Consider the following 27,949-nt stretch of genomic DNA (forward strand, 5'->3'; position numbering starts at 1 on the left):
TTGTGCTTTAGCAGGCAAGATATGGGCATACCAACAGTCAAACAACACTTGAAAAACTATTTGGATGTAGTTTTCCTAATTTCCTCTTCTGCCCTGCACATAATTTTTCTTTCATGCATATTCTAAACTGATTTTACACTGGGTGTCCCCTTTGCTGATCAAAGTAACATGAGCACATTATATCAAGTCTTGGAAGTAGTGAAGTGCTTTTTTCCTTTTCTAGTTCTTTTTACAGAGCAAAAACAATGTGAAATTGTGAGTGGAAGAAATCTCAATACCTTATTGCTGTTGTGAAGCCACATAACCCAGTTGTGTATATGCATGCCAACAACCCAACTATCTCAGGCAACTCTGAGATTGTAGAAATACGGGCTTAAAAACTACTTAGAGAATTGTGCTCTGTAGCTCTCTCTTATCTTCAAGAGAAGCATGATGCAATGATCTTTAAAACTTTTCTTACATCACAACGAGGAAAATAATAATACTGTGTAAGGTTTAACTGCATTGAGAAGCACCTGTTTTAAAGACAAGAAACCAACACTCAAGTATTTTATTATTTTGCATAATTTCAGAGGCTCATCAAATTAGGAAATTGTGATTCACATAACCATACAAACATTTCATAGAAGTCTACATTTTTATCATGTATTTATGCTAGAAAAAATTGCTTAATTTTATCAAAATTACTGTTCAATTAAAGCAGCAGACTATTTAATATTTTCCTTTCCCAAATTATCGTGCAGCTCAAAGACTGTTCCATTGCCCTCTTGGTTCCTGCATCAGCACAGCTCTCCAGTGCAACTTAAATAAACAGATCTTAAACTCCTTGGAAAATACAGTGTAGATTTCACAGAAAATTAGTTTCTTGTAGAAGTAGTTCCTCTTGGAATTTAATGTAGGAATTTGTACATGAAATTCATGCTGATATTTCAGTTAAGTCATTTTAATTAGTAAATTGATTTACACAAAGACTACGTACCGCTTTAAAAATGCCAGCCAACCATCTTGTGGTGAGATTCAGGGAATGGCAGTGGAAGGCAGCTACAAAGACTATGGAAGTCCCAGCTACTGAACTCCCAAATGCTCAAAACCAAAAAGTACTAATGAAAAAGTCTAGCAGCTGTTCTTACAGTCCAATTTGTATACTTGTTTTTAGGGCCTGGCCTGTGATCACATTCTGTGATCACACAGCATGATGGAATTCAGTTAAGGTTCCAGCTGTGTGATCACAGAATGTGTAAAATATCTGCAAAACTAGTTCCTGAATTTGCTCAGGCATTCCTCCATAAGCTGTGGGAAGAATAGAGAAACAATATGGAGAACATAACACACAGCTTTGAAAGGTTACTTGCCTGGACTGCTTCTGCTAATAGGAAACCCATTCACAGATGAAAAGATCGCAGAGAGAACTGAAACAGGAAGCAGCTAGAAAGGAATTCTCCATACTGATCTCTTTTGAAACAGTCCCTTATCAACTGAACTTGAAACAAAGTTAGTCGAGCTCCACAGCTCAGTATAAGGCCCATCTCCATGGTCCCCCTGTATCTGTAGAGTTGAAATAAGTTTGGTGTGAAGTTAAAAGTGTTGTGAGCACGGCAAGAAAAAGGGTGACAGGATTAATTATGTCACTGTGCATCTTTTTGTGAGGGAGCTTCAAAAGTGAAGTCATCTAGTTTGCTTTGCAGATTCATCCATCAAATAAATAAATAAGGAAACAGACATAAGAAAACAGAACTCCTATTCTAGATGCCACTCTTATAGTTTTGTAGAGGACTGAGTACTTTCGGAGCAGCACACATGACTACTGGGAGAAAATAAAATTATGCAACTTAGCACTTCTCAATGTTGCCTACAGTATAAATACTGTATTGATTTCACTCAAACACTTTATTTAACCTGATGCAATTTGTGCATGGACAGGTAGGTAGGTAGGTATGTATGTAGAAAGTCACTGAGGCTACCTAATGAGGCATATCTTGATTCTTCTCCACTGCAGGCTACAGGGTATCACAAACCACAATGTTTAAGTCTCACCCCTAGTTCCTACACTATCTCATACCCAAAATGCCTCCCACGTTTTTCATCTAGGTTTTAAGAGAGCAACATAAATCTAAGTTCTAAAAATGTTTGTCTTTCAGTAAAACAAGTGAATCCCACAGATTTCTTTTTGTTTTTTAAGAAAAGTAATTGATTTTGAAGAGACTGAAAATAACCTCAGAGTTGCATTACACGTATTTCAGTAAATCATTGGTTTCACTCCTCAGCAGGTGGCAGCACAAAGTTGTTTACAATGTGATACTAATTCTCAACTGAGGAATTTGTTCTTTAATTTGCAGTAAAAAAGCCTACTGTATAGATAATCATACCAGACAGAAGAGTTAATACGAAAAATCAGACTGTCTGCTTATTCCAGTTCTTCAGGATCACTTCAGCTGCATCTAGTGTGCTGTCTTTCTGCAAAACAAGGAACATTACTATTACTGCAAGTACAGAATTCTTGAAAATAGAGTAGCTATCATGACTGCATCATCCCAAATCGATATTTGGTGATTTCACTTGCATCCTGTAAATATATCAGCCAGTTTTTCATTAGCAGCTATAGCTACAGATCTAGCTTACACAAAGAATTCAATGCTGATTCCTTGCAAATATTTATTAGGTATATTTAAAAGATAACATCTTTTTTAACCTTTCTACTACCAAATTTAATGAAAGCAATGTTTCTTATATAAATACCTGGCATTTATGCAGTGATATACTTAATTCTCTAGTCTTTATGTATACAGTCAGGACTGTTAAATCTCCATGCAACCAAATTGTGCTGTGAACGACTTAAACATAATCCCGCTACACTTAAATGGTAATCTATCCACTTGCCAGTTGTGTGGCTTGGCTACAACCTGGTGAGTCATGCAAGTAGTCTTTAACTCAACATGATTACTGCTGTTCCTCTGGGCAAGCCACGTTTACAACTACCAAGTTTCATTCCAGTTTACCTCATAGTCTTTATATTTCATCAAAAGAACCAAGTAACACAAGCAGAAACTCCCCTTCATTACTGATTCAAGCTAAAGCTCCAGTCTTTCTACTAGAACAGTTAAGGTGTTGCACATGTTCCATTATGCCAACTCTAACAGAGCAATGGGGAAACATTTTAGGGCTGTGCCCTTATCAAAGTTTGTGTACCTGTCCCCAAAATCTTTCAGTCTTCTCAAGAACAGATTCAATAGGAGAAAGAATATGTGGAAAGGAGGTGCTTACAAAATGGCAAAAGCCATCCAACTCACAAAACCTCCTGCGCCTTTGTTTTCTTATTTGACAGTGTGAAACCCTACGTATGTTGAGCCACGTGATCTAAACTTGAAGGTGATCACTGTTGTTGGAAACTGAAAGGGCAATTCTTCTGTACAACTATTCTCTACTCTGGATTACAGAATTCACCTAAATTGATAGCATACCGTGTCACTCATTTTCAGTGTCACCATTGGTCAAGAACAGTTTTAAAAAACAACACAGTAAGCTAAAAAAAGCCCACCCACCTAGGTGTTTGCTGCTAGTTGCCCTTTTTAGCCATGCCACCCACATGTATGATTTCAGGTCCCTCAGCAAGAAGACAGTTGAAGCTACTTTGTGCTGAATGTTACACCAAGCTAACTTCCTGTTCCTAAAACTGAGGAGATCCTGGGAAAATATAACAATCAGTCCCTTGCAGATTTTGTACTGCACCGATTTTTAGGAGTCTTAAGTCTTCTCAGGACACAATTTTACCTTAATGAAGCAAAAACGTATGTACTTTTCAAACTGCTTTTTTGTCTCAGGACCACAAAATGCTGAAAGAGGAATTGCTGACAGCTTCTGAAACATAAACCAAAAATATTATTTGCTTATTTTATATATGTATATAAAATCTGGTTTATTGGTGAAGATTTCACTATTTCATTTCTACAGCTCTCCCTCCCAACGTGTGAGGGAAAGACAAGATTTGTCTCTGTATGCACTAGCTAGGCTTAACTAAATTCAAATTACTCTTCTTGGGCAAAACATTTCAAAGGTACTTTTGTACAACTAGCATTTGAGCATGCTGAAAGAAAAGTGCTGGGATGTAACACAAACTACAGTGTACATTTTCTGCATATTTAACAATGTTTAGACACATCCTTACCATCAGTTACTACAAACACCAAATAATATTTTGAATGGAATATCTCTACTACATAATAAGTATGGTTGCACTGCTCTTGCTTTCAACAGAAAAGTATTTCTAAAACTAGAGTATGACTAAGACTCCTTACCTTTGATGTTATCATCCATCTGACAAAGTTATAGTCATAAGGTTGCTTCCCATCTACATCAGACAGATCCACATCTGAAAACAAAATTGTTTTACGATTTTCAAGACTCCACTGGGAATGCAATCATTAACAGCACTTCATACTTGATACTTAAGAATAAAGATATATGCTTTTCCTTTAGAATGCCATTTAAAAATTATAACTATTTTAAATATAGACCAACAGATTAAACGTTTCCATTCTGACCCCAGCAATTGCTTTCCATTCAAAGCAAACTGAAACACGTAGCTCAGAAGCAAGCCATGCGGTGCTCCAAGTCATCCTTGGTTGGTGTTATTGAGGATTAAGGACTCTTTGAGGGTACCAAAGAATGTATTTACTGCACAGATAACAATGAATTTCCAAAAAGTTTTGTAAATTTTGCTAGCATTTTAGTGTTTAGAAACCACAATGGCTCAAAGAACCTTCAGGTTATGACTTCAGATTAAGATAAACAAAAAACGCACCCCAAATCAGAAAGGGGAAAATACAAATGGTCCTAACCCAGGTGCTTGGCTCTCAAGCTTCTTCATCCTAGACATTTTAATTTTATCCACCTCCATTTTCCTCCCTAAAACCTTGCCAAAGCTTTGCAAATCATGAGTAGTTAGGATCACAAAGGCTTTGCTGAAGGTTATAAAATCTACTTCCCAGGCTAAGGTCAAACAGAAATTTTTAGTCCCAGTTGGTATTTTAGACGTTATGCAAACATGACATGAGGATCCAGTTTAAAATTAAGTTGCATTTTCAGATTAACTATATTATTTGCTTTCCACACCCTTTTAAATCAAATTCATACTAACTTAATGTAGAAATGTCAACAATCATAAAGTATCCTCCATCTGGAATGATAGGCTTCAGTCCAGCTTCTTGAAGTAGCTGAGCCATCCGATCACGCTTCCTTTCCAGCTCTCGAGACAGTGAGTAAAAATAGCAGTCTGGGTCATCCATGCGGTTATAGTCTGTCCAAAATGCTTGTGCCAAAGCCTCCTGGAAACAGAATCAACGTTCAGCGTACTCATGGATTCGCAGTAAACTCCCAGACACTCACACATTCCTATTGAAATCATGCAGGGTTGTCTTCAATTCTGGCCCTTATTAAGCAAATCAGCATGTATCAATTACACAAGTGATGTCCAAGTGTGTCAGTTGTTACTTTGTGCTGCAGCAACATCCAAAACACCAAGTCACAGTCTTTGACACAAGGGTCCAAGTCTGAACTGAAGCTAAGTTTAAATTATTGATAATAATGTATTATAGAATCCTAGAAACTACAAGACGAGAGAGTGCTCAGTAAAACAAGACCTTACTGCAACAACTTTTAATTGTATTTGCCAGGGAAGCACTAAGATTGCCATGTTTTATGCACAAAGCAGCAGTTTGTAGGTGAAAGATGAAAAAAGCTGCCAGACTGCAAGACTCTGATGTTTTACTTTTTTTTAGTGTCTGGTGAGCTGATCAAATTTGTCTCCTCTTCTTGCACCCAGAATATATATTTTAGTAACTAAAAATTCATTGTTGTGATTATTGTTTTATTACAGTGAGGCCTACAATTCTGCTACACCAGAAAATGACCTCCTCTGCCCCATCTGTACCTACCTGTAATGGAGTTGCACAAGTATACAGTGTATTTTGTTGAACAACTTGCAAATGCTTGATCAGGTTCTGGGGGCCAATAGACCAACCAAGCTAAGGAAAGAAAGCATGCACATTTACACTTACAGTGGTGTTACTAACAATTAACAAAGAATTTAAAAGTAGCCAGTTTTTCTGGTCTCCAGTTTTTCCATTTTAAGAGTTGATAGTGAATTTGTTCAGAGCTGGTTTACAAGAACTTGGCTAAATGATGCCATTATGCAACCTGATCTAGGTGGACCTGCTTCTGCAGAGGGGTTACACTAGATGATCTCTAAAGGTCCCTTCCAACCCTACCATTCTAAATCTAAATAAAAAATAATCTTGAATTGAGAGTTACAGTTTGACTTATACCTATCTTTCCTAAGATAATGAGCAAACTTTTAACTCTTCATATAACAAGGGTTAAAAATCAAACCAAACATTTATTAGGAATGTTATTCCTTATCATTTTATATTATTTCCATCTTATCATGTCCTGTGTCAAAGGTGGCTTGAGCATAAACCACAAAGCTCACTACTGAATCACACATGGCACAGTTCAGTTTAAATACAGGTGATAAAGAAGAAAGAATTTAATTGCCAAATGGTGAAATGTTTTTCGTTTACTTTCTGATATGTATTTTAAAGTAAAATATTACCTTTAAGCTTTTTACAGAAATACAAGCCATTATTACAATCTGAAAATACTACCATCAAACTGGAAAGTTAAAATATGGTGATACCCCTGTTTTCTCCAAGAATCTTGACTGGTTTTGAACAAATCATACAGCGTTTATTTGTTTTGTATTGTTTTGTCACAAGAGCTTATTAATTGAGATACAAGAGTAGAATTAAAACGTGGATGTTCAAGATGAGCAATTGCTCCAACTGAATGCAATCTTCATGTTTTGGAGACACAGAGATTTGCCAGAAGCTTTCAAAAGACAGGTCATAAAATGGATGATTTTAAGTGCAATAAATGCATTCTGTTATTTATATAACTGACCTTTTTTACATTGATTCCTCTTACCTTCCAGCCAGTTACACTATATGTTTTTCCAGCACTTCCTATAGTTATTGTTCTTTCCCACATACCTGGCAAGGTAGCTGTATATAAAATAAAATTAATTGAGTACAAGTGCACTCACATATTCCATGTAGTTAGAAAAACTGTACTGCCCCTAGTTCAGAGCTGTATGCTGAGGTATCATTGCAGTATATTAAGCAAGAGATGAGAATAGTCTAAAATTATTGTTAACACATGAGAAAGGATATATGGGCCAGCGTTTTTCATGTGTATGAAAAGAGAGTATTAATGAAAGGAGAAAGAAGAGGCATAAAATGAGAGGCACAGCTTGAAAACTACATGTTAGCTAAAATGCATCATTATTTGTAAGAAAGCTAGGATCCAGGAAGTAGCTACCCATCCATCTCAGGACAGCATTACTTCTGATGCCTGATAATAGCACCATTTACAACGTTAACTCAGGCACTGCAAGCCATTTTAACAGAGTTGTCCAGTTCAGTGTCACTGGCTGTCTCATACATCAGAAAAAGAAAAGAATTACTACGACTTCTAACCCAGAACCAAACACTGTAAGAATCAGAAAGCTAGCCAAGTGAGTAAATAAATTGTGTTTTGTTATAAAATTGGAACAGGCCTCTGACTGACTGTCAATAGCAGCTAGCTAAGGATGTCTGCAAGGATTAAGGAATGCATGGAGGCCTATCTATCTGTATTTATATCTGGAAGAAGACCAAAATCCTGTGTTTTCTTTTCAAGGACAGGACATAGCAAAGGTCTCTTCCATCATTTGCAGTTTTTTTTCTGTACACTGCTTTAGAGGTGCTCTATTAGCTCTGTAACTTAGTTCATTTTCAACATAAACAAATAAATCAAGATACTCGTAAGTACGAGATAAAGTCAGACATGGTCATACCACCACTGCAACTGCAGTGGTCAACAACATCCATTTCCCCCTCATTGGTACAACAGAACCAACGAATCTATCAACTGTTAGATCCCCTCTCTAGGGAGACCATGGAACAAAAATGTTTCAAATAAATCCACCAAATTTCATGAGGAAGATTCTGCAGGAGTTATCTTGCACTAGACACGACATTTGAAAACATGTATTGTGTTTTTGAGTACACTTGCCAAGAGCAGAAACAAAACAGCAACAAAGAAACTCATATTCCTGTTAGAACCACCCATATACACTCAACTGCTCTGTGACCTTCAAAACAGAAAGGCAGTTTTAACAGATGCATCCTCTAGCTAGCCAGGTCGAGAGTATAGATCACTTCCTAAAAGCAACCCAAACTAGCTCTCACATACTGCAAAAAGAATTGAATTTCAAAGCTCATGCCCTCTAGTCAGACTGTTTTGCTATATGGTCATAGGAATTCAACCTTGGAGATGGAATGTAACAGTGTTTGAAACAGCAGCAGCAGCAGAAGGGCACAGTGGAAGAAGCAGCTCCACTTACTTTACAGGCAGCAAGTTTTAAATAGAGAAGGAAATTCCTCGTGTCATCTGGCAACATCATTATATGACATCATAACCAAGTCTGACTACAATTCAAAAACTAATGAAGTGAAAACCAAGACATATAAGCAGCCTGTCACCTGTGATGGCACTCAGCTTGTTGAGAGGCTTGTCCAGAATCCTCAGTTATGAGATGCAATCTCTAAACCTGCCAGTGCAACCCTAATCATTACTTAGAGGAGGTCTATGGTTTTATGGAAGTCAGATAATGATGTGAAACGTGATGAAGTGCTCTGCACTACAGAAAAGTGCTTCAGTGGCAGCACAGGGACTCTACTGATTTTATGATCTATGGCTAGAAACCTCCATTAAATTGTACTAAGGAACCACCATCAGACTCTATAAATCAATGCAATATCCCTTTTGCATCTCAAAAGATGTGTCACTGCATTTGATAGAGTATGTAGAGGTTAATATGGAAACACTAGAGTTTTTAAATAGTGAAATAACACATGTACTACTTCTTGTATTACTTCTCATAGGCTTAAAAAAATATAAGAAAAGTTAAAAAGAAGAGATCTTGTTTCTTTTACTGAAATATTATTATCTACAGTGTTACTCTGAAGGTTTTATAGTCAGTTTAAAACTAAAGATAATATCAGAGGACCTGTTAGAGAATATGCACCTAAATAGGGGTAATGGACAAAAGCTTTGGAGGTTTTCAAAACCCACCTGGATGTGTTCCTGTGTGACCTGATCTAGGTGGACGTGCTTTAGCAGGGGGGTTGGACTAGATGATCTCCCTTCCAACCCTGACCATTCTGTGAATTGTCCAGGCTTTAACTTGTATTATTATTACATGGTATTCTTACATTTTATACCAAACTACAGAATGCCTTTTGTTCAGTCAGAAATGTTTTATAGTATTAAAACAACAATACTGATATTAATGGACAATAGTGTTACTGTGTCTGAAGAATTCACCACTTGTCCAGTAAGATAAAGTGTAACTGACAACATGAGTGTTCGGAACTGCTGCCACTGCAAAGGAAGATGGATTACTTTATACCACCCACAGAGATTTTAGTTCTGAGGACAGCTATTTGCATGAACCACCTGTTAACTCCATGAAGAAAAATCTAATTGAACTCATTTTACTTTGCAATTGGGCTGTGATAAGCCACACATGATCAGTTACTGTGGTAACTTGTTAGGTTGCACTGACTCAGATCACTATCACAGAAATGTACCTCAGTTATTCCCCTTCTTCCACATCTGAAGGTCTTCAAAGGCATCACTATCAAGACACCACAACAGCCATGAAATCAGGCCACTTTCAAAACAGATTCATAACTTATCCACGGCCAGTACAGTGTACTGCAGTTGTATAATCAGCAACTGTGTAGCTAATTATTATCACAAGGTCATTTAGATATAATTTACTTTTTACTAATTATAAGATTAATTTGGTACAATGATGTAGCTCCCACTAATGGAAAGTTTCTTTTATTGCCACTCTACATGTATGGAACTAAAGCACAGAAGCAAAGTTATTCAGCATTCAACCAGTGGCAAAGCCAGGAAAAAAAGCTAAGCCTTTTCACATCTGAGTCATATTTCTGTCTCTTGTCTCAACTAGATGTCTCTATTACAAATGACAAAAATGTGCCTTCATTATGGCATGAAGTACATCATATCAGATAGTTCACGCACAACGCTACCATCAGAAACAAAACGTCTCTACACCTAAGAAGGAAGTTTTAGACTTCAGACAGCTCAAATACATCAGCAGGTCCAAACCAAGACCACCACACTAGCAACTTTTACATAAATGATTACCTGTAGCACTATAGGATGAGGAAGGAGTTCAGTTACTTGCGTTAGATTCACTTGTTCTGAGACAGTGGGAGTGATTCCACTAACTTCAGTGAAAGTTGCATCATGGCTAACAAAGTTACTGAATAAGGACAGGATATTCAGATGATCATAACGGACTTATGAGCATCAAGCCCACTGGTTTCTATGGGTATCTGCTCCAAAGTCACTTAGATGCTTTTGGAAATTGTATGGAAATTATTCATTGAAATACTTTTCAGGAAAGGGAGAGGTCTCCTCCTCAAAATAGTCAGTGCTTGAAGTCTGAGCTCTTTTTAGCAACCATTACCTCCAAGAGGCACTTCTACAACATCACTGCACAACTACTCCAAAGATGCCATAAAAAAATAGTACCTATTTTAATGTGTTTATTTCCTTTATACACCAGCCATTCATACACCTCATCGCTGATGCACAGGGTATCATGTTTAATACAAAGATCAGCTATTACTTGGAGCTCTTCTCTGGTAAACACCTGGGAAACAAGAAAGTAAGAGATAATGCATTAATCACAGTATCAAAGGCATAGTCTGAAATGACAGTAGTGTTAAACCAGGACTCTTACCTTGCCTATAGGGTTGTGTGGAGTATTCAGAATAATAGCTTTTGTTTTGGAATTAAATTTATTTGCAAGTTCAGCAGGATCTAAGACCCAATCAGCACTAGATGCAGAGTTTCCATGATTTTGCTAAAGAAAAAAAATAATTATGCATTACTTGAATATAACATGTTATAGTCTAAACAGAGGTGCCCAACTTGTCACCTTCAGAGACTTTCATAAGCATACTTGACAATCTATCTGATCTGTCCTAGGAGAAGGCACTTCTAAGAACAAGCAGGAAGCCTAAGAACAAGGTAAATTATTAAAACAGTGGCTGTCCTCTCCTGGCCATTGGCTGTTTTGAAGCTTCCCCAGGAACTGGTTTCCAGGATCTGGTTACACACATGCTGATTATAACAGTGTGTAATGCAGGAAGCTTAGTCACATGACGGTAGAGCTTATGGCCTCTCAGGCACTAGAACAACCACGTGCATGCTTGACTGGAAAGACTAATCACTGCTGGAGAGATTTGGTGTCTTTTCCTCCTCATTGTCCATATGAAAATAGCCAAATAGTTAAAAATCTCCACCACACTGGAGTTGCTATAGTATTACACAGACAACAAAAGTTTGGGCCAGTTGCCACAGAGAAAAAAGAGCATTGCCACAGTAACTTTGACACCTGCATATTACTGGGAGAAGGCAAGACCAAAAACAAGAGTGTGAAACAAAATACTTGGAACAACTGCATCACTCAGAATGTCCCTAGAAGGAGGGCACCCAGAGGAATCAGTCTCACCTACTCCCACTGCAGTCCTGGCAGTTTTGTCACTCTGTGCTACTCTGTTTTCACAGTGTTCATGCAGCGGTCCTGTCTAAAGAGCCCCCAGCCCTCCTCATACAAGGCTGCCAGTCACCCAAGGCAACAGAACCTCTTGAAAACCAGCAGATACAGAAATTGCGCTAATATGTGATTCTCCTTCCCTTATTTGCACCGAAAACATTCTGATCAGCTCTCAGAGTGCACAAATTAAAGTGAGAAACATTGTCCCACCTCCTCCAACACTAATAAAATAGTCTATCTGCTTTGAATTATCCCTGTCTCAGACTCACACTACAGCAATCTGTCTCATTTTTATATAATTGGATGTTATGGAAACTACACAGGAAAACACCACCTGGAAGGTGTTCATCAAACTGTATTGAGTATAGATGAGAAACTTTATACAATAACGTTTAAAAAGCTACTCACATATCTCAGTGGGATAAAAACAGGCTTTGCACCCGCCATCTTTACCATTGGTTCATAACAGTCGTAAAATGGCTCTATTATTATTACCTGAAATTACAATCATCAGTATCAGAAACAGAGAATTTACCACGCATTATACCATTACCTTGCCAGGTTTGCTTTGGTGGGATAATTCGATAATGTTTTTTTGGCATTCCATACTGATGTAACATTGTACAATATTTGTCCCTTCTGAACATCATATAATAATGTCTTCAGTCTAAACATGATAAGCACTGCTTGTTTTTGACAAGACACACAGGCTGTTCTTCTGTATTTGAACATTACAGCTATTAAGGTATAATAGTAGGAATGTTTGAGTCCTGTACATAGGTTTGAAGGTGCAAGGCAAAGATGAGATATAGCAAGAGCAAATTGTTGAACCACAGCACAGCTGCTCCAATTCTGTCCCTGAAATTCCAGGATTTCCAAGTACCTAGAAATCTCAGGAGAATGCTTAAATCCTCAAATTTTATCAGAAGAAAATGTTCAGGTAGAAAAATAGGACAAATTAAAGGAAAACTGCTAGAAAATAGGAAAACAGGAGAAAAAAGAAAAAAAAACCCATAACACACAAAACCCCAAATGCCAAAATAGCTAATAGCAGAGAACCATTACAAAAATAGAGTAGTATCAGAGCAACAGGAAAGGAATATATTATACATGTGAAACCAACAAAACACTTAAAGCAAAATGCATGGCAGTACAAAAAGTTCTTGTCCACTACAGATACAAATATTTCCTCCCAAAATGACTTTTAATATCATTGTCAAAAACACAGACATCAGTAGTGAAGGGATGAATCATCACAGGTAGTACAGCAAACTAACAATCCTTTCTTTAAAGGCCTTTCCTGCTTTTCTATGCTGCTACCATGCAACGGTCCAAAACAGGACTTGATAAAACAATGGTTATTCAAACACCAACAATACTTTGCACCATCTCTGTTGCAGACAACAGCCCACGTTTTCTCAAATTAGAAATCAGTCAATATTGTGTCACCTAAGAGTCATAAAGAAACTGCTACAGGTACCGTAAGTACGAAAGAAAGGAGTCTGTAAGTTGGTGAATGATAGGAAGACACCCAAAGGATAGTCTCCTGATGACAGCTTCCAGAACTGTCATCAGTGCTACAACTGTAACAAATCAAAGTAATGGAGATCAGAAAGAAGCCCCAACATTAACTCCTGTTTCACAGTGGATAAATCGAAATCAGGCAAATGTTCATTTCAGTGACTCGCACATGAATATTTTAAATTAAATCTTACTTCATCTCCCTCTTCAATTAGTGCCTGTATTGTACTAAAGAGAGATCCATAAGCTCCCACGGTCACCAGGATATCTGTGAGAGGATCAATCTTTCTTCCACAAACTTTCTCATATACTTGAGACAAGGCTTTCACCAGCGAGGGATGTCCCTGTGGAAAGCAAATAAATGCAACTGCTTGATGTGTTCCTGGCAATGTACAAAGCCTAGGTTTGGGATTTTTCACACACACATTAAAATAATACATTTTGAAATAGAAAAATATGAGATGAGCTCTCATCTCATGGCTGTTAACATGTAGCATGGTTTAAAGTTGTTGCACATTATGTAGGAAAAGCAGTTTTAATTCATTCATATCTACCAGGAAATTCCTTCTGTTTATCTGATGCTTTTTACTTTCTATCATTATCACATCTCAAGATAGTTCCAGGTAGCCCATAGGAGAGCTAGCACAAGAAACAGAAGGGAATACTCTGACATGAATTCATTCTCACATCCTTTCCCACCTGCCTCTGTTTCCATCTGAAGGTTGCTCTGTTATCCTCATCTTTCAACTAAAAATTATCCGATGCAAGTGGAATCTCTTTATTCTGTCCATATACTTCTGACAAACAGTACTTGTGATGTGAATGATGGTTTATATAGTCACATCCCAAATCTCAGAGCACCATTCACCATTTGTGTCCCCTGGTGAGGCCTCATCTGGAGTCCTGTGTCCAGTTCTGGGCTCCCCAGCCCAAGAGGGACAGGGAACCGCTGGAGAGAGTCCAGCACAGGGCCACCAAGGTGATCAGGGGACTGGAGCATCTTCCTTATGAGGAAAGGCTGCAGGAACTGAGGCTGTTTAGTCTAGAGAAGAGGAGACTGAGGGGGGATCTCATTAATATTCACAAATATCTAAATGGTGGATGTCAGGACGTTGTGGTATCACTTTTTTTCTGTTCTATCTAGTGACAGGACAAGGGGTGATGGGATCAAACATAAAAAGTTCCATTTAAACATAAGGAAAAACTATTTTACTGTGAGGGAGACAGAGCCCTGGCACAGGCTGCCCAGGGAGGGTGTGGAGTCTCCTTCCTTGAAGGTCTTCAAAACCCACCTGGATGCATTCCTGTGTGACCTGATCTAGGTGGATCTGCTTCAGCAGGGGGGTTGGACTAGATCACCTTGAAAGATCCTTTCAAACCCCTACCATTCTGTGATTCTGTGATAGGGACATGTCAGTTAATGTACACCTCTCAAAATGTGCAAAGAAACAAATAGGCAACAAAGATTACACACAATATTAAAATAAGAAGGCATCTTCCTGTTTACTAAGGAACACTACAGGTTTCCTGCTGTGAAAAGTTTTTTTCTTGTGGGATACTTGGCAGAAATAAAAAAATAACTCCTTGAGAAAATGCAACTATGTAACAACAGTCCTTCTCTAAAATAACAAACACTGCACCACTACACACAAGGCACAAAATCACAAATGCTACTGTAAACAAAAACATTACCTTCAATTAAAGCTTACAAGTCATTGTTGATTCAAATGACAGCCATTTCTTGCCAGGAGTGTATCAGCTACACAGGAATGCTGCACCACCCAAGTCACTGTACAGGCCATAGCCCTCAGTCAATGAGAGGTCCAAGCGCCGCAGAGAGCTGAGACAAGGTCTCAATTATCAGCTGGATGTGCGTCACTCGTGCTCAGCCCTCCCACATTTGCTACCACAAACACTTGTGTTCAAAAACCTTAGAATTGCAGAAGTTTGCAGAGGAAGTGCAAAGGCTGGAGATGGTAATATTAGTAAACATTCCTCTCTAATTACTAACTACAGTGTATCTGCAAACATTCATAATTATCATGTGAATTATCAAACTAACTGGAAATAAAGCTCAAAATGACAGAAGTAACTATCGAATCATTGCATGCATTGGGAGACACTGTACTTCTGCTTGATTTGCAAACTGCTCTGGAGAATCTGTCTGTGACTATTTGCCAGAATGTAAACTGTAGCTCATTTTCTCTGTAATCTTTCCCCGTGCACCGAGGTTCCTCCAAAACCTCATCTGCCAGGTAAGTAAGGACTTTTCTGGTACTTTATGGAGTGCTTTATGGTGTGTGATGAACATACTACTGCTTGGCTCAGAAGTTCACTAAACCCCAGTCATGTTTTATGTGTGTCTGACATAAAATTGCCTTATATTTGAGAGAGAGAGAGACAGAGTGTTTATATTTTTATCTGTTAATGTATCTCGTACTTGTAGAGACTCTTTGCACATAGCTGAAGGTGATTAACCAAAATGACCTGAAGATGGATGAACTGAGACTACAGACTCTGAGGATTTTTTTCTTTCTTTCTGTTCCTGCTCTAATAGGCCTTGGTGGCCCTGCCCAGCCTCACTTAGGGCCTGTACCCAGAACAGTGCCCCTGGTCCAGAGGCTCCATTCAAATACTATGCAACAGGGTTGCTGGTCTGTTATTTAGTTACACCCATGCCTGCACCTGGCCATAGACTCTGCTGAAACTGGCCCCTAGCTGCAGATGAATTTTGTGGCTTGACCTTAGACCTGCTGTGTCATCCCTGACCTGCCCAGTTACGTCTAACTGTGGTTAACAGTGCTGGGCCTGATCTGTGAACTGACTTCGTGGCTTGACCTTCAGGCCCACCTCACTACCACAAGGTTGTCTGGTGATCCACGCTAACCTCAGCCACCACCTCTGACCTGCCTTGCTCGAGTACTGTGGGACTGGGCCCCAATTGGTGAGGCCTCTGCCCTGCTCACTGGGATAACTTGCCCTTGAGTGAGCTGCTGGCCACTGCTGCTCCCCATCAGTTCTAATGCATTCAGACTCTCATAGAACAGGCAAAAAGATATGCTGAAATATATACACAGTATATATAATGTTTTTCTATCCCTTTTGCACAATATGGTAATCTAGAAAAATATTAGATAGACTCCTTAGAGTCTTCTAGTAATCCTGACACATGATTCTCAATTAGGCAGTATGGTCTGCCTTTACCACAAAATGAAATAAAGACAAACCAAACAAGGAAGTGGTCATACTGAGACAGTAAGGGTACTTCAATATCCTGCCTTGGACAATGACAAATGCCAGACAATCACACCCAGCTCAAGACAAATTATAAAAGCCAAGTTATGGAATGGGTGGTGATTATCTTCCAGGGGCAAAAACTTACTGTTTTCATCACTTCCTAACCTCCACTGAAATATACTAAATGTTACGGGTAAATCTTTTCTTGATCCTAGAGGTGTTGTCTCAATGGTATCAAGTATTTCTTTCTCATTCTACCACTATCTGATCTGATTAATGTTTACACTGACCAAAACTGGAAGTAAATGTGTAATTTACAGTCTTCAAACTGAACTGACTCTTCAGAGACAATCTGTCCCAGGTATGCTCCACCATTTTGGTGTTGCTCAATGATTCTGCCCTGAAGAAGCCTACAGAGAGGATGTTCATTAGTAGCAGCTAAGCCTACTGGATCAACCTAATTTGGAATGTAACAGTATGACCTACAGATAAAAACAATTTCAGGGAAAGTTAATTATTTTTCCCTTTGGCATGTTCTCCACTGAACTTGGGTCCTCAAGTTCCACAGTACTTACAAAGCCTCGAGTGTACTGGTTCAGTCTGTCAACTGCTGCTGCCTTTGCCAGTTCTTCTTTAACATAGCTGGGAGGGGATATATCAGGAAGGCCTTGACCAAGATTAACAATTGAAGGGTCTGCTGCCACCTTTGTAAATTCAATCCTAAAGGGAACAAAAAACCCCTTAAACTTAACATAAAGGTTAAAATATTTTTTTTCTTTCATTGGCATTAAAAGGCAAAAATGTATTTCACTTTGCTGCATTCACTGCAGTGGAAACAGGTGTAAGTACAGTGCTCACATGGAGAGGTGGGAGCTGTGACAATGGTAAGTAACCACACAGGAGCCAGATGGAACCCAATAAAAGGTTGATTTTCTGTATCCACAGAACAACTTTTCCCCCAGCAAAACTGTGCTTAGATGTGCACATACACAAACACACAGGAATTCTAGATATGGGCAGAAATGCCATACCTCCTTGCAAAATTAAGTAGATCTTGTTAGAACAGGCACATTAAATGATTTAAAGGGTAGATTCTATCAAGTGAAGATATCATTTAAACCTCCCAGTCGCTCCAGAGATGGGTTTTTTTCCAAATGTTAGGCAACAGAGTGTTTAAGGCTGTTAATTAACTGTTCCTAATAGCCTGCCAGACATACACTTTAGGATTCTTGAATTATTTTCTTAAACTCCCTTCACAGATAAGCTTTACATTTTACCCTTTCCTTTCTCCTCAAAACAAAAGAAAAACAGCAAAACAAACAAAACCAAGTCCAAACACAACCAGAAAGTCCACATAGCCTCATGGTTCTCTCAAAAATGAATATAAATTGCTAAAAATTAGTTTGAGTTACCAAAACACCTCTGTATAGATATATTGTAGTTGTTTTGTGTGGCCAGGATTTGGTAGCAGTGCGCTACAGGGCTGGCTTTCTTAAACAAGGAGTTGCCAGAAGCTTCCCCAGTATCTGACAGAGTAAATGCCAATCAATTCTAAGATGGACCCACTGCTAACCAAGACCTGGCCTATTAGCAACTGAGGTAATGTCTGTGTGAATAATGTACTTAAGAAGGGGAAGAAGTTTCTGCAGAGATGCTAAATTGCACAGGGGATGTTAAACTGCAGAAGGTAGTGAGAATGTGAGAATAACATCTCCACAAACACCAAGGTCAGTGGAGAAGGCGGGGGAGGAAGTGCACAGGGACTGGAAGAAAGATTCCCCTGTGAACTATGGTGAAGACCATGGTCTGGCAGCTGTCCCCCTGCAGTCCATGGAGGTCTACAGGGAAGCAGAGATCCATTCACAGTCTGTGGAGGACCCCACACTGGAGCAGGTGGATGACTGAAGGAGGCTGTGACTCCATGGAAAGCCCACACTAGAGCAAATTACCGGCAGGACCTGGGAGAGGCCCGTGGGAAGAGAGCAGCCCACACCAGAGCACGTTTGCTGTCAGGACTTGTGACCCTGTGAGGGACCCACGCTGGAGCAGTCAGTACCTGAAGGACTGTTCTGCCAGTGGATGACCCATGTTGGGGCAGAGTGTGAGGAGCTGCCCCCTTGGAGCAGTTCGTGAGAGACTGTCTCCCATGGGAGGGACCCCACAGTGTAGCAGTGGTAAGTGTGAGGAGGCTTCCTCATGAGAAGAAGCAGCAGTAAAGTCCATCTGTAATGAACTGACTGCAACTACCATCCCCTGTGCTACTGCGCTGCTGTGGAGGGAAGGAAGGAGAGTCCTGGGAAGAGGGAGGGGTGGGGGGGGAGTTGTTTTAAGATTCAGTTTTCATTTCTCATTTTCCCTACTCTGTTTTGTTTGGCCATTAATAAATAAAACCATTTCTCCCCAAGTTGAGTCTGTTTTGCATGTGATAGTAATTGCTGAGTGATCTCCCTGTCTCCATCTCGACTTACAAACCACTCATTATATTTCTCTCTCCCTTGTCCAGTTTAGGAGGGGGAATGACAGAACAACTTGGTGGGCATCTGGCACTCAGGGCCAAACCACCATACACATACATACATGCAACTAATATAAACCCAAAATGTTGTGTTCATCAACTAACAAAATTCTCTATTTACCAGCAATGACAATATTGCTTTAAGACCAATTTAATATCTACAAAAAAGTGTATTAAAAACAATTACCTAAATTATAAAGACAAGGCCTTAAAAAGGAATCTGTCTCATTTGGTAAGCACAAATCTAGTGTAACTGAAATACATTACTCAACAAAATTAACATTTACATTTGAAAGTCAGCTATATTGCCATACCCAAGAGTTACCCTCTTCTTACATGGTCTACTAGATGAAGAGAAGCTCAAGAATAAGAGTTAATTCATATCTTTAACAGAAGTTGGTTCACCGCTTCTAAGCGGGCCCCAAATACATTTCAGCGGAGACAGTAAGTGTTATCTACCTTCTTATTGGCAATAATTATCAACATGGAAAGAAAATATACCAGCCAAAGACATTTTCTGAAATTTGCAGATATTTTCCTTTTACTTACCACACATTGCTATCAAGGCCTTCAATTCGTCTTGTGTTCTTGTGCCTGAAGGCCATTGTCTGCAAGATCAAAATACACAGACAGAAGGGTTTTGTTGAAGAACACAAAGTACCATATTGTTAGATTCTGCATGACAAACCCTCCTTCATGCTTTCTCAAATATATCATTCAGCCAGCTGAATTCAGTAGCTACACAAAATTAGAGACGTGCTCTTTCATTAAAGCTTCTATAATAGCTTGAATTCAGGCTAAGAAGAAAATACACAAAAATGCCCTAAATTCTCATTCATCATTATCTAAAGCCACTGAACTTTCAGCAAGGATGGAGCGAAGGCATAATTTAGCTCAATAGCTTTAAAAGATGACCTAAAAAAAAGGGTACATACATTCTTCTTCTTTTCTATGTTACACTAACAACTTAAAGACTGTGTTATTTCTAGCCCAATTCCTGCTCAATCCAGTTTGGAAAGTGCCCATATTCAACGTAATTTTATTTGTTAAATTGGTGGGTAAGAGGAAAATAGCAAAGACATTTCCTATTTTCATTCAGACTTTTAAAACTGTATTTACTTACAAGCACAGCAAAACTACATTAGAACATGTTTTTGCTGTATCTTCAGACCTTCAATTAAGGTCTTGGAACTGCTAAAAAGAGAAAAGAAAGTTACAGGGAAAAAAAGCCCAGATTTATTTCTGTGCACAAACAAAAAAGTGCAAGCCTATTTCTATCTTTGTAAACCAGCTTGATACTGAAAAAAACCCCCACTGCACAGGAATTATCTAATCCCTCAGTACTCCAGGCACTCCTGTTTCTTTGAGACAAACTATGGATTTTAGTGACTTTTATCATTGCTAGCTAGTATTATTGTCTGGAAGATTCAAAAAAAACATACTCTAGATACCATAATCTGAGGAGGAAATGTCTGTGTTACACTCCATTTCAACTTTGAATCAATGAGAACTACTGACAGTAGAAATATTATAGAATCATTTTGGTTGGAAAAGACCTTTGAGATTATTGAGTCCAATCACTAACTTCACACTGCCAGGACCATCACTGAACCGTGTCCCTCAGCACCTCATCTATGCATCTTTTAAATATCTCCAGGGATGGGGACTCCTCCCTGGGCAGCCCATTCCAACGCCTAACAATCCTCTTGGTGAAACAGTTCTTCCTGCCATCCAGTCTAAACTTTCCTTGGTGCAACCTGAGGCCATTTCCTCGTGTCCTATCATTCATTACTGGAGAGAAAAGACTGATCCCTACCTTGCTACAACCTCCTTTCAGGTAGCTGTAGACAGTGATCGGGTGTCCTCTCAGCCTCCTCTTCTCGAGGCTAAACATCCTTATCTTCCTCAGCCACTCCTCATCTTGACTTGCTCTCCAGACTCTTCACCAGCTTTGTTGTCCATCTCTGGACACACTCCAGCACCTCAACATCCTTTGTACAGTGAAGTGCCCAGAGCTGAACACCGTATTCAAGGTGCAGCCTCACCAGCACCGAGTACAAGGGGATAATCACTTCCTTGGCCCTGCTGGTCATACTATTTCTGATACAGGCCAGGATGCCATTGGCCTTCTTGGCCACCTGGGCACACTGCTGCCTCCAGTTCAGCTGGTTGCCAGCTAACACCCCCAGGTCCTTTTCTTCAGGACAGCTTTCCAGCCACTCTGTCCCACAGGCCTGTAGTGCTGCATGAGGTTGTGACCCAAGTGCAGCACCCGGCACTTGGCCTTGTAGAACCTCATACAATTGGCCTTGGTCCATCGGTACAACCGGTCAAGGTCCCTCTGAAGAGCCTTCCTGCCCTCATGCAGGTCTGTGCTCTCGCTTAACTTTGTGTCATCAGCAAATTTCTAAGAGTGCTCTCAGTTCACTCATCCTGGTGACCAGCCACCAACTGGATTTAACTGCATTCACCACCACTCTCTGGGCCCGGCCATCCAGACAGTTTTCTACCCATCTCTGAGTACATCCATCCAGGCATATTTGCACTCAACCTGGTTACAGTAATGAACTACTATAGAAAAAAGGGAAGTGCCAACCTCCTGATACCCACCTTTTAGATATTTACAAATGTTAATAAGATCACCCCTCAGTCCCCTCTTCTCCAGACTAAATAGCCCCTTTTATTTGTCCTTAGAAAGAAATCTATTAAAATAACTAGACAGGTCAAGTTGTACTTCTTGACACAGAACAAGGAAGAGTCAAGGAGTTTTGACTAAGTAATCTGTACTGTGTCTATTCTAAACATAGATGGTTTAGAAGATTAATCCAATTTTTCAGTGTGTGTCTTGGTAAATATGATTCATGTTTGGTTACGTTACATAAATACAAATAACCCAGGGAGTATTTCCACTGAGCCCTCCACACACATCTTTTTTCACATGCTAGACTACCACTCATACCGTAAGAAATAAAAACTCTCACCTTGAATCTTTCTAGCTAACAATGAGAATTCCATATGCTGCCATGGGTAAATTTGTTCCATTGACCATCTCTTCTTGAAATTGTTTCAATTCGCTAAAACTCACAGGCTTATCAACTGCAGGACTTTTATAATTAACTATAACATAAATCTTAAGTGCATTAAGTAATGTTCCCTAGCTAAAAATGCACTGATAATTACACCTTACAGCTCTCATACTATTTTAAGTTTAAATATTTAATGATTCAAATCTTCCTATTTTTTCCTGTGCCTTGAAATTAGTTTAAAATCAGAATAGCTGGATTTGCTTTAGTTTCCAGGGTTTCACAGATTCAGCTTAAGGTGAGGTTCATGTCCCTCATTACTTTGAGAAAGCAAATCAATTAATTGACATTTTAAAATAGTATCTTAAGCAGCATTCATTCTGTCTTCCAGAAGGTAATGAGAATTCTTAAGACTCTTTTTTCTTTTAGACTAGTTTTGTCATCACTTGATAATCTTCAGGCCATTTCTAGGGGCGGGCATAGGATTTCCATTTCAGTTATTAAATTGTTCTTATCTCCACCCACAAATTCTACTTGGTTTTGGTTCTTTTCCCCATCCAACCAGGGGAGGGGCAGGAGGAGTGAACTGCATGGCTGTGTGGTGCTCAGTTGCCAGCTGAAGCTAAACCACAACACGCAAATACACTGGCAACAGTGCAAAATTAGTGCATGTCTAAAATAGTTTTAACTATGAAACTGAAAGAATACGTACTGCAGAGGCTGAAAGTTTGATGGATCTGGAAAGCAAATCTGTTCGTAGTTGGTATGTTCTAGTGCCAAGGCAACTGAAGATTCGTGAAGCAAAAGACATGCCTGCATAATAAATAAGTGACCTGAAAAAAACTTACAGATTTCAGCAATGAGTTTCTACATATCACTAAGCAATTTAAAAATATAAAATCCCCTTCTCTTCCCTTCAGTGGCTTTGTTTCACTAAAATAAGTTCTACTAGATTACCACATTTTTAAGTGTACTCTCAACTGACAGGGCTGCAAAATGTTTCTCAATATGATCTAGAAGGAAGTTTTCCCCTATTTGACAGCACTGATCTGCTTTTCAATGAATGATAATTCAGACTAAATGCAACTCAAGATTCAAGGTCTGATAGAATTTTTGTGAAAATGTGTTTGTGTAATAAAATTTTCTCTTACAGTTGCCAATTTAGACAGAATCAAAAAAGAGCTCAATTTTTATAAAGTCAGGCATCTTTAAAACTGGTCTCATTTTCAAATGTTTCAAATCAGTTATTCTGAAACAGAGATCATTAAGATCACCAGTCACACTGGAGAGACAGGTCTATGCACTTTATATAACAACAGTAAGTTTCGCCACAATGACTCGGCAAACATGAAATATTTTCCATGGCAGAAAGCAGACAGCCAGAAAAGACATGCCTGTGTGCAGTAACAGATCATTCAGTGACTAGAGAAAATGTGCCCTGTTAATCAATAATTATAAAAAAGAAATAAGAGCTGGCACTTCAGGCAATTACTTTTAGAATGTATTTTTAAACATACAGATTAGATGAGATCAAAATAACTGGAATACGTAAGAGAAAAACATGTAAACCGTGGACCTATGGACCTACAAACACTGGAGCCATAGCAGTATCATTATTAACTTTGCTTGCCATAATTTACTTATTAAAGAATAGATAACCCCTGCTTCCCTCTGGACTTTGCTACCCAAAAACGAGAAGAAAACCAAAAGAAAGAAAAAAAATATACAATTTGTATACTAAACACAGGAATGTAATTCCCTGTTAAAACAATATCATGCAAGCCTTGCATATAGAAACAGAAAAGGTATTTCTATGTCAAAGTAAAATATGAGGTTTTTTCATTAAGAAGAATGGGTTTAATCCAACAAGAAAGTATTCTTTACACATTCAATGTGAACTATTAGAAAAGGTCAACTAATACTCTCTTTTAAGGATGTCTCCCTGAATGAGTTAAGTTTTAAAAGTATGTTGATTTTTACTTTCTCTTATTCCAGTGCTACAAACTCCGTCTCAGTCCTGAAATTAGGGTGATTCTCACACAGTATTGAGTTGTGGCTAACTCAACTAGACGCTCAATAATATCCATGTAATCCCATTGCCTTTAGCAGCCTGCAAGTATACAATTCATTGACACTTCCTTTATGAGAAGAAACACTGGGAATTCCCTCAACTCTGCTGGCCTGAGGACCAGCAAAAGTAAACAGCAATTAAATCTCTGACATCAGTCAGCAGATACTCTGAAAGATACAAAAGACATCTGTTTACAAAGAACCTGTAAATACATTTTTCATTATTTCTCATAACATTACTTGGCATATTTGACATAATTTGTAATAATACCTGTGTGAAAGCAAAAGGTTTGTGAAGGCCTCTGTCTCTCTGTTCCTTTTTACAAAAACTACTTACGTAACACACTGATACTATCTCAAAATTGTGACTTTAACAGTTAACACTATTATCCCATGGCCAGACCAGAGACAGGATTACTCTTGTAGCACACAGCAAACACTTGCAGTAGTTAGCACAGGGAGACAGACACGCACATCTCTCTCTGTTTCTTTGTATTGAGGAAAGGTAAAATGAAATTAAAAACTTGCATACAAGCAAAATTAACTTGCAACTTTTGTAAAAACAAATATTCATAGCTGTAAATATTTCTATCATTAGTGTTATGCTGCACTGCAAGAAAGCGTTTGGCAAGTCATTATTTGACACAAGGCAATCACAAAAAAACCACACCATAGCATGAGGAGCGGTAGACCTGTATCACTGTGGCACGGTCAGTCTCTGCAAGGACCTGAAATACCTGAAGTAAAACATGACATCCACCTTCAACACCAAAGAAATGTAGAAATTGTGAAAACTTTAGGAAGGCAGCAATGGAAACAGTATTTTGCTGACTAGCCTCACAAAGGAAAGACGAGGCACTAGCATGTAGCTTTTGTATTGCTATATCTCCACCTTTGTGACACTCTTCCAGAAAAATGTATTTCTTCGTACTCAAGAGGACCCAGAGACAAAAATTACTGACCATTAAATGGGAAAGCCTCACATAAAATACTTTTACACCTTTTTGCTTTCTAAATGTACCTCTTCAACACTGAATATTTCCATTTAAGCTACTGTACAGAATTTGTTCAAGGAGTCAAAGGCCTCCTTAATGTAATCAGATACTCTGCCACATTGATCTCAAAAAAACCCACAAGACTACTTTTTTTTTTCCCTCCAATGACACACATTCCCACTATAATTCTACAAGACATTAATACATATCATGAGCTCAAGAGACTTGTTTACTGTTACTTTTAGGATGAGTGCACGCTTAATTATTACCTTTGTATGTGTTTCGGCAATGACCAAGTACATGTAAGACATCAACAAGATGTTACAATGTCCTAAGGTAAGTTTTTCTCATGGAGACTGAAAGTTTCTTCCAGCTGAGGAAAGTTACACAGTGCTCAGTAGCTACGGAGGTACTGCAAATCCTGTCTCAGCTTTCTTAAAAGTTTGCAAGGTCCTTCAAACACAGAACATGAACTGGTCTTTGTCAGGGAATTAGAAGGTTGGGGTATTTTTGTTTCTTAGTCTTATTAATGTCTCTTTATTCAATCTTGGAGCCAGGCACTGGCTTTTTGGCCAAGAGTTGTGTCTGTTAAACTCAGAAATTAAGGGTTAGGAATATTGCTCATCTCATTCTGATTTTCAGTGCTCTGAAGCATTCACGCTTGAACTACAGTCAGTCCTCCTGGAATTCAGGCTTGCATATGCACAGAAAAAATAAAACACATTAGGAGTAAAAAAAAGGGTAACAAATGGCTACTCTGACAGCCTCCTTTTTTTTTTTTTTAGAGGAGTGGAAAGTGAGGAAGGCTACCAGAAAGGTCAATACAATAAATGGTTTTTAGTGGGGCTGGAAAGAAGACACATTCTTCTTGTTAATCTGGTTTAAACTCATATTTGGTGATTTAACCTAGACTGGAAAATATAGTTAGGCTTTGTCATAGGAAACCTATGAAGACATCTGTGTATTAACAATCACTTAACAAATGCTATGCTTTATAACCACTCCAGCCCAGACAATACCTGAGTTGTAAGCACTTCTGCTCCCTTTACAGCTGTTCAGCCTCCTGATCACAAGTGTTCTGACCTTGGATGCCACCATACTATTGAGGCATTTTATGAAAAGTGACATGTTCTTAATGAATTGATTTTTTTTCCCCTTCAAAACTAAAGGGCAAATGCTGCTGTCTCTTCAAATTTTGAGCTTCAGTTATATCACCTCTATAAAAACAACGACTCTGAGCTTGAAAGATTTATGGTCATACTCCTTATACTGCTGCATTTCTCCCATGTAACAAGTTATCTCATTTTACTGAGCAGTTTCAGCAACAAGTATTACTAGAAACATAGCAAATCCTTCAGCCACCACAATAATGTAAGTACAATCTGTTATATGTGCTTTGTTCGTTGGATATGCAAACCTGGGAAGCCTTTGAAAGACTGTCTCTTCATGTCTAGAGGATCAAGAGAGAAAGAAAGGCTGACACCATATTGAGATCTTTCCAAAACTTTTTTCTACCATTTAAAAGTAAAAAGCCAAGAGAACTGTTGCTAAAATTGATGGAACTCGGGCAAGTTTTCTTACGGAGGACACTGTACATAAAAACTGCTTCAGTAATCGACATTTTTGATTGAGTAATCAACATTTTGTCATTTCTTCTTCCATATCCTACATGGAACAGAGAAAACTGAGTGCGGAGACAGAGATTTTAGTATAGGGAATGAGAAGAGCAATGAGGTTGTCGCAGTTCCTTCTTACTTTTTTTCCCCTCTCATGTAGCAGCTTTGCAATTAGCCACTTAATATTGCAGTTCGGCTTTCACTGACGCGTTCTGCCCACGCTTATTTTCAACCTGAAGCACTCTGCGTTTGCAGCACAAAATTTGCTAGGCCAAAAACTACCAGGCCCTGGCAAACCTCCCGCCCTCACCGACAGCAGCGTTCAGCAGCGGGAAAATGGCTGGCCACGGCACGCTGCCGCACGCCAGCGCTCCGCTATACCGCGCCCCCGGCACGGGCTCTCGGCCGCTCTCAGGGCCGCGTAACCAGCAGGCCCTCGGCACACAGGCCCTCAGTGCAGAGTCTCCGGCCCGCGCCACCACGACTCACCGCCGCAGCGCCGCCTCCCCCGGCAGCCGCGCTCCCGCCCGCGAACGGAGGGGCGGAGCGGGCGGGGCGGAACTAAGGCGCCCGAGTGCTCCGCCTCCGCTACCACCCTGAGGGGCCGGCGGGCGGTCGCCTGCCCGTAGCCCGCGTGTGCTCGATCTGGCGAAAGGGCGGGAGATGCATGAGGGAAATGGCGGCCAGAGGAGGAGTGAGGGCCGTTTGCTCATCACTCGCTTGAGGCAGGGCACCGGCCGCACCCTGAGAGGCTGAAGAGAGTGTGAAGTTGCGTGGCTCGAGATAGGTAGAGTCCTGGCCCGTGCCCGGAGCGGGAGGGTGAGCGGGAGTGGGCTGTCAGCGCAGGTTTTCTGCGGGCAACTGTATACAGGTGCCAGAGCCGCCGGGGCAGTGAGGAGCGCGGCGCGGGCTGTGGCGCCCGCAGGCACGGCCTGGAACGTGCGGTGTGGCGGCAGCGTGCCCTGGCACGGGCACTCGGGCCTCTTTCGTGAGAGGAAGGTAATCCCCAAAGCGCCACGGTGCTCGCACCAAGGTAGGCCAATGAGGTCTTGTCAACACACCATGCGGGTGAAAAGCTTCTCCTAGGTGAGAGGTCTGCTTGCAAACTAAGGCGCAGCAGGTTGGCTGAACGTCTTAGAAATGCGTCGCAATTTCCAAGTTCTGGTGGATTTTTTTGGTCAGAACTTGAATTGCGGTATTTCTGACCCCTTCATGCTCAAATAGTTCTTGGTATGGAGGTACGTGCACGCATATATGTAGCATCTCCTGAGCAACAT

The 27,949-nt window shown here is 39.7% G+C and overlaps 1 protein-coding gene across 5 annotated transcripts; it reads right to left on the minus strand.

Moving 5' to 3' along the window:
- Nucleotides 1-579: 579 nt before the first annotated feature.
- On the minus strand, nt 580-27,196 carry KYAT3 (kynurenine aminotransferase 3). Of its 5 annotated transcripts, none has more exons than XM_062003485.1 (14): nt 27,162-27,196; nt 22,704-22,804; nt 19,518-19,576; nt 17,029-17,173; nt 13,411-13,560; nt 12,104-12,190; nt 10,877-10,999; nt 10,666-10,786; nt 6,979-7,055; nt 5,931-6,020; nt 5,135-5,321; nt 4,293-4,366; nt 3,769-3,855; nt 580-2,454 (listed from the first exon to the last, which is right to left on the minus strand). In XM_062003485.1, exons 2-14 carry the CDS (start codon nt 22,800-22,802, stop codon nt 2,392-2,394), a joined length of 1,362 nt encoding a protein of 453 aa, XP_061859469.1. In that variant the 5' UTR covers nt 22,803-22,804; nt 27,162-27,196; the 3' UTR covers nt 580-2,391. The 5 variants fall into 5 exon arrangements, with proteins under 5 accessions (XP_061859469.1, XP_061859470.1, XP_061859468.1 ...); XM_062003486.1 differs by having other exon boundaries at nt 3,769-3,852; nt 22,704-22,824; nt 27,162-27,189; XM_062003484.1 differs by having other exon boundaries at nt 22,704-22,824; nt 27,162-27,189.
- Between the last annotated feature and the right edge of the window lie 753 nt (nt 27,197-27,949).

The sequence above is a fragment of the Colius striatus genome, chromosome 10 (assembly GCF_028858725.1).
Source record: "Colius striatus isolate bColStr4 chromosome 10, bColStr4.1.hap1, whole genome shotgun sequence".
Classification (NCBI taxonomy): Eukaryota; Metazoa; Chordata; class Aves; order Coliiformes; family Coliidae; genus Colius; species Colius striatus.

Coding starts and splice junctions, on each gene's coding strand:
- KYAT3 (XM_062003485.1), bottom strand. CDS start 22,802: ATGTCTTTTGCTTCACGAATCTTCAGTTGCCTTGGCACTAGAACATAC. Junction 11,000..12,103: donor TTTTTATCCCACTGAGATAT/GTGAGTAGCTTT, acceptor TTTTTTCTTTAG/CAAAATCATGGAAACTCTGC. Junction 4,367..5,134: donor TGTTGACATTTCTACATTAA/GTTAGTATGAAT, acceptor TTTTGTTTTCAG/ATGTGGATCTGTCTGATGTA.